The 6,756-nt window shown below is 53.8% G+C and overlaps 1 protein-coding gene across 4 annotated transcripts in view; it reads right to left on the bottom strand.

Annotated features, from left to right (window-relative positions):
- Positions 1-6,336, bottom strand: part of Vash2 (vasohibin 2) — a 34,435-nt gene extending 28,099 nt beyond the window's left edge. For 2 of the 4 annotated variants that reach the window (XR_005972617.1, XM_041635289.1), the window contains exons 1-2: positions 6,233-6,336; positions 5,280-5,682 (exon numbers count right to left, since the gene is read on the bottom strand). Coding sequence is in view for 3 of the 4 variants with exons in the window: in XM_041635289.1 (XP_041491223.1) it covers positions 5,280-5,555 (276 nt within the window). In the remaining variant the exon portion in view is untranslated. Of the gene's footprint in view, positions 1-5,279; positions 5,683-5,800; positions 6,093-6,232 lie in introns of those variants that run through there. The other 2 variants (XM_041635291.1, XM_041635290.1) reach the window with 2 other exon arrangements.
- Positions 6,337-6,756: the final 420 nt, after the last annotated feature.

Below are 6,756 nucleotides of genomic sequence, written 5' to 3' on the forward strand. Positions count from 1 at the left end.
ATGGTAGAACGGATAAACAAGACTCCATCCTGACACAGGGAGATGCTAATCGGCATGTGTTGGGGACACGCCAAAATGCAGGTGAACCCTGAAGCAAGCCAACCTCAAAAGAGCCAACACTAGGCCACGGTGACAGCTCAGCAGGACGTCTGCCTTTGCCACCAACCCTGAGTCTAATCCCAAAACCACACGGTGGAAAGCGACCCATACCTGTCTGACAGCTCTAAAGGTAAATTTTATGTAATTCTTCATGCGTGAAGTTCTTAGAGTGGTCGGCTTCATAGATGAAGTAGGGAGTAAGCATTGGGCGGGCTTTATTGGGTGTGGCTAAGTTCGAAAGGGAAGTGGAAGGCTTTGGAGATGCAGGCGGTGATGGAACCATGACCACGTGCGTGTTCTTTATGTCACAGAACTTTCTATCATCCAGACAAAATACCTGAGATGACCAGCTTATAGAGAACAAAGGTTTCAGAGGTTTCAGGTCACAGTCACTTGTACCTATAGCTTTTGGACCTATAGCACACCCTCAGAGGGAGCATGTGGTGGAGAAGGTCCGGTCACCTCAGGGAATCCAAGAAACGAGAGGGAAGGCTCAGGGGGTTGTTGTCTTCATGGCTGTCCCAGCAGCGGTTATGCTGCAAGAGCCGCCGCTGAGGGAATTCTGTCCCCTCAGGAACCTCCTCTTTCAAAGCTATGAAGGGAACATAACTAAATCTCTGTCCCTTTAAAGAACTCAAGACTCGAAGAGTTGAGGTGGACTTCTGCTCCTCAGAGTCTGGACAGCAGGAAGTATACCTCCTCTCCTGCTGGTGTCTCTCCAGAAGCCCTCCTGCTTCTCCTCGACCCTCCTTAAAACCCTTCTCCGCCTGGCCCCTTCCTACCACCTCCTGTCAGCTAGCTGCTGACCCAACCTCCTGACCACAGGGGAATTTCACTTAATCTAACACATTTTTGCATCATTAAACAAATATTCCAGAGCATAAACAAAAGTAACCCACCCTAAACTAATATTCTACAGTAGGGGGTCATTGTCCCGATTCTAGGGCACATTCCCTAATGACCTAAATCCTTCCTATGAGGCCTCACCTGCTAACAGCAGCCCAGGCTGGGGGCTAAGCCTTCGACAGGTGAGCCTTTGGGGCAGTCAGAATCCAAATAGCAGCGGTCATACACTTCAAGGTAGGTAATGTATCATGGATTTCACCACAATAAACAAATAAGGTCACAAAAAGTGGTTTACTAAAGGAGAAATGCAAACAGTGCCCCCCTGGGAAAGGCTAAGTTTGCTAATGACACAAACTAAAGCCCTGTGAAATGGCATCCTCCATCTTTCCCTGCTGGTCACCACACTCTGAAAGGCAGCCCAGGGCTGGTGAGGAAGCCCAGGGAAGTTTGAAGGATGTGGAGAAAGACGCTGTGGGGTAAGCAGGGAAGAATAAGGAGAGCGACAGAGAAGACTCTGGCGGTCTGCCTCTCCTCTTCCTTCTCGCCAAACAAGAACACTGACAGACGGCAAGAGGGAGAACTGCAGGTGGGCACAGGTGTGTAACTGGCAGGACCGTGAAGAAGGGAGGGGAAGCCAGGCCTGGAGCCAGGGAGGCAGCAAGAAGCCCTGACTCGAGCAACCTTGGACAAGAACAAGGAGAAACCAAAGCGTTTCTTTCACTGCACAGGCGGCAGGACCCTCCTGGGAACCGGGAGGAGTAGCATGAAGCAGACAGAATGCCAGGATGGCCCCGAGCTCCTGCATCAAAGGGTACAGTCTGGGATCTGGGCAGAGGTCCTGGGTCACACCTAGGGAAGATCCAGACGGTTCTGAATCCAGGCCATAGAACGGAGGGCACACCCTGAGAACACAGGGTGCAGGGGCAGAGCCTGCAGGAGTCTCCAGTGCCTGCTCACACTTTAGAGCTCACCCTCTAATGTGAATTCTTTCCAAATTTAGAATCACCACGAAAATGACACACACACACAGAGGCCGCAAGAAACCAAGTCGCTTTTCTGACTGAGCCGCCCTGGGGTCTGGTCTCCGCAGTTGGGCTCTGGGTACCAGGATGCATGAGAGCCAGATCGAGAAGGGCCAGTTGCTCCGTGGCACCTGTCACCCTCTGTCACTCTCTGTCCATTCTGTGTAACTCCAATGACTCCATCTTTTCTTAAATTACCTCAGCAAAAGCCTGGATTGGACGTAGTCAGGTGTTCACTTGGGCTCAGCAGCCACAGGTGGAGAAGGAGGAAGTCACAGTGGAGAGAGGCTCTCAAGTGAAAACTGCCTACCCCATCCTCTCCCACCCCCGCTCCAAGGGGAGATACCCAGGCCTTCAGGTGGAAGTTACAGTCCCTAACAGAACGTCCGTAGCTGAAGGGCGAGATACTATCTTGCCTCAGTTCACAGTCTATGGATAAAGTAGTCAGTCTTGCCCAGCTTCAGCACCATCCCACCACCCACCTCTGGTGCAAATGCCCTTCAGTACGGCATTGCTTGGCTAAGGAGGAAAAGTTGGCCCCGGGAAGGACTGCCAAGCTCTGGCGTTGGAGAGGAATGGCTTCTGACAGAGCAGCTTGAGACTTCCATGACTGTACCTGGGTAAGAACTAGGGTTTGGAGGATATTGAAGGCAGGAGCCAGGGCTGAGGATGGAGAACCAGCTATTAGACTAGAGTTCCAGGAGCCAAGGGCCAGCCTCAAATAGTGAATCTGAGACTAATTTAGGCTATGTAAGCCTCTCAAAAAAAAACAAATAGGCAATGTAGTAAAGTGAAATCTTACGTTCTTATTCAAGTTTAAAGACCCATTTGTCACCAGGGGTGGTGGGACATGCCTATAAGCCCAGATACAACCAAGACCCTGTCAAAGAACAGGGAGGAGGCTGATGAGACGGCTGGGGTGAAGAACACTGGGCTCAGTTGCCAGCACCCATATGTCAGCTCACAACTCTACCTCCAGTTCTAGGGGATCAAATCCCTTCTTCTGACCTGTGAAAGCACTCATGTACATGGTGCACAGACACACGTGCTGGCGAAACACCCATACACAGAAAATCAAACTTTAAAAGTTAAAAAAATAGCCAGGTGGTGGTGGTGCATGCCTTTAATCCCAGCACTTAGGAGGTAGAGGCAGGTGGATCTCTGAGTTTGAGGCCAGCCTGGACTACAGAGTGAGTGCCAGGACAACCAGGGCTACACAGAGAAACCCTGTCTCCAAAAAAAAAGGGGGGGGGCAGGAGGATCTCTGAGTTAAAGGCCAGTCTGGTCTACAGAGCAAGTTCCAGGCCAACCAAGGGTTCAGAGTGAGACCCTGTCTCAAAAAAAAAAATGAAAAGCAAACAAATAAATAGCAACAACAACAAATCTAACGCAGCCCACAGCCTACACTGGGCAAGGCGCGTCCTGACTTAGCAGCAACTGTCACCAGGCTCTCATATAAAATACAAGATTCTTCTTCTTTTCTTTCTTGAAACAGGGTCCCAATACACATTCCAGCCTGGCCTTGAACCTATTGTGGGGCCCAAGATGACCTAGAACTTATAATTCTCTTGCATCTCCCCTCTAGGTACTGAGACTACAGGAAGGAATTCACCACCATGCCTAACTGGAACATCCTTTTATGAAAAGAAAGCACTCCGCTATAATACTGGAAGCATGACCTCAGCAACATTTAGCATACTGCATCTCGTATGTGTTCATGCCGAGGACCGCCTGGTGGCTAATGAGCCAACGTTCCAGAAAGAGCAGAATGGCGCTGGCAAGAAGAGGATGAAGAGGAAGATGAGGGAGGAGGAGGGAGGAGGAGAAAGGGAAGGAAGAGGAAGCTACGGAGAACAGAGGCAGGGGGTCTCTGTCTTGTACTAATCCCCTGTCAGGAGGACTTGAATGAGACATCTTCAGCAACACAAAGATCCAATGCTTGTTCACAGAGAGGGGCTCCTACACGTGGAACTGGGGGGACGATGAAGGCACAATGAGGGAGGTGAGGGAATCAGAAAGCCAGCCCAGACAGTGCCATTCAGCCCTTCTCCCTCTGGCCAACTCTTCCATGTTTAAGGACTCTGGTGGATCATGACGAGGAGAGAAAGACGAACTCAAGAGCCCGGGCTGTCTGTGTGCAAGAGCAGGGATTGTTCCTGCTGATGCTCGGGTATCAGTTTCTCACCAGACAAGCTGCGATTTGGACAGAATAAATTCCCTGCCTAGCAGAGTAATAAAACACAGTGGAGCAGGGAGCGGGAAGCAGAGAGCCCCCTCCACTTCCCCAAGGGTGCACACAGCCTTCTGGTCTGCAGGCTTGCATGCTCAGCTCTGCGCAGGCTAGGACCTGACTACCGCATGGCTCTGGGTCTCAGGCAGTGATTCCTGCATCTTCTCAGGATCCTTCTCAGCAGACAGGGTCCCTAGGGTCTGGGCAGCCATCTCCAGAGTGGCACACCAGGCATTCACCTAGCTTGCATTTTGCTATTTTATATAACAGGACACTCCCACCAGGGGACATCCTCCCTCTGTAACCATATCCTTGGTCACCGAGTTCAATCGCTGGCTGGCTGGCTGCTTTCCAGAGTAAAAAGAGAGCTTCACTCTGCCTCTTCCTTTACCCAGGGAGACTAATTCATTCTGTGTACTGGAAAGTCCCTTTTAAGCCACAGCCAAACGCTTCCCGTTTCTCCCCTTGGTGCCAGATAAACTGGGAAGAGACAGTTCACTGTTTCTGCAAGCTCCAGAGGTAAAGTCACTGTCATTAAGAGAGAGAGAGAGAGAGAGAGAGAGAGAGAGAGAGAGAGGGGAAGAAGGAGGAGGAGGAGGAGGAGGAGGAGGAGGAGGAGGAGGAGGAGGAGAGGAGAGGAGAGGAGAGGAGAGGAGAGGAGAGGAGAGGAGAGGAAAAGAATTGGTAAAAGTCTAGAAATGATTCATGCTGAGGAGTCTGAGTCTGGCTGGTTGGTTACAAGTTCACTCACGGCTCCATAAACCATTTGCTAGGGGGACAGGGGAAGAGAAAAAGACACCACGGAGGACAGGCGGAGTGGACTTGGGGTTCTATGCTTTCTTGGAGTGGCTTGGAGTTGACTTAGTGACACTAGCTTTTGATGAAGAAGATGTTACAGGGGCTAGGTACATAGTGGATTTTGGCTCAGCCTAACCTTACATGGTCAAGTCAGCAAGTCTGCTGCCTGCCCCTTCTGGACTCAGTCGCTGGACTTGAGGTTGCTTTTCCAGCTATGTCCTGACTGAGTTGGTCCCATCCCACCCATCCGGACCATCCCACCTTCTTCCAGCCGCGCCACTGACCTTTGCCAGGAAGGCAGCATTTCTGATAGCGCCCACCATCTCTCCCCCTTTGGGGTGGACCTTGGCGACATGCAGCCACATTCGCTCCCAGGTGTGGCTGTCGATCGGAAAGCCACTCTTGTTCACGTGGAACAGCACCCCGCCGTCTTTGTCCTCCTCCTCCGAGCCCCCGCTGGTGGCGATGCTTACTGGCCGCGCGTGGCTGCTCCGGGACCGGGTGCCTTTGGCGCTTTTGGGGTGGGGGCAGCGATGAGTGTCCGCGGTGGAGCCGGTCATGGTGAGGGGCACGCGACGGGGGACTTGGGCGCGCCGGAGATCAGAGCCCCGTGGGGTTGGCCTTCATCTCTCACGGCTGCAGGACAGCGCTAGGGAAACTGCCGGGCTTCCCACTCACTGGCCGGGCCTGAAAGCAGTGGAAACAGCACACACTGCGACTCAGACAGGCTCCCGCCCATCCCCAGCCTCCCTGTCCCAGACCCACCCCCTTAGGACTAACGCGAGCCTCTAGCCCGGCGGATTACCTAGCAAGGCGGCTGGAAGGGCGCCACGAAGACTCACACCCAGCTGCACCCGGGGATGGGGAGGCATGCAAGGAGCACGGGGTGCAGAGAGGACGGGGTGGGAAGAAGCAAGACAGCTGTGTAGCAAGAAGACACGGGGGTACCCTCCAGGCTCCACTCATTCCCGGGTCCCCAGATGTGATGGATCGCCACCGACCCACAGCCAGCAGGCACGTGAGCACCCAGGGCTGGCGCGAGGGCGCCGCAGCAGCTTCTGCTTGCTAAGGAGGCCTGGCGTCTTCCCGGAAGCCCCCCAAACCCTGGCGCGCGAGGGGCGGCTCCAGCCGGTGTTCCCGGGCAAGCGCAGCGCCGCCCCCTTCCCTCGGGTCCCGCGCGGGCACCGTGAGTGGCAGCTGCGGGTGGTCAGGGCGCGCGCGGGGCACTGGGACCCACCTCGAGCCAGCCGGCCTCATTGCTGCAGAAGGCTGCTGGAGCTGTGGAGAATGTTGGCTCATTCCATCGCCCATTCTCGAATGTTATTCTGTGACATATAACCGAGTCACCCGGGCAGCCGCCGATGTTCTGGAGGCGTCCATTGGACACCGCAACAAAGAGGGGCGGGTCCCGGACTCGGGACTTTACAACCCGGAGCTGTGCAGCTCTGTGATTGGCTCCAGGTCCCCAGACGGGAGGGGATCGGAGTAAGGGAAGGTGGGCTGCCACGCGAAATTCGATGCTGCGTGTACCCGCGGAGCTTGAGTGACTCTCCAGGAACTGAGGTTCAGTTTCGCTGGGGCGGAGGTGCAGCAGCGATGGCCCCTAGATGGAACTCGGAGGTAGAGCACCGGGTCTTTGCGTTAGAGCTGTGTTCTAGTGACCCGGCCCTACAAAGTGGCTCAGGAAAAGCTCCACATCAATACTTGTCGCAATCCTCCATTGCAAGTTTTTCTCCAGATTAACAAGTGCTTACAGCCTTC

The sequence above is a fragment of the Microtus oregoni genome, unplaced genomic scaffold, assembly GCF_018167655.1.
Source record: "Microtus oregoni isolate MIOR12 unplaced genomic scaffold, Mior012 000047F_ref0000412, whole genome shotgun sequence".
NCBI lineage: Eukaryota > Metazoa > Chordata > Mammalia > Rodentia > Cricetidae > Microtus > Microtus oregoni.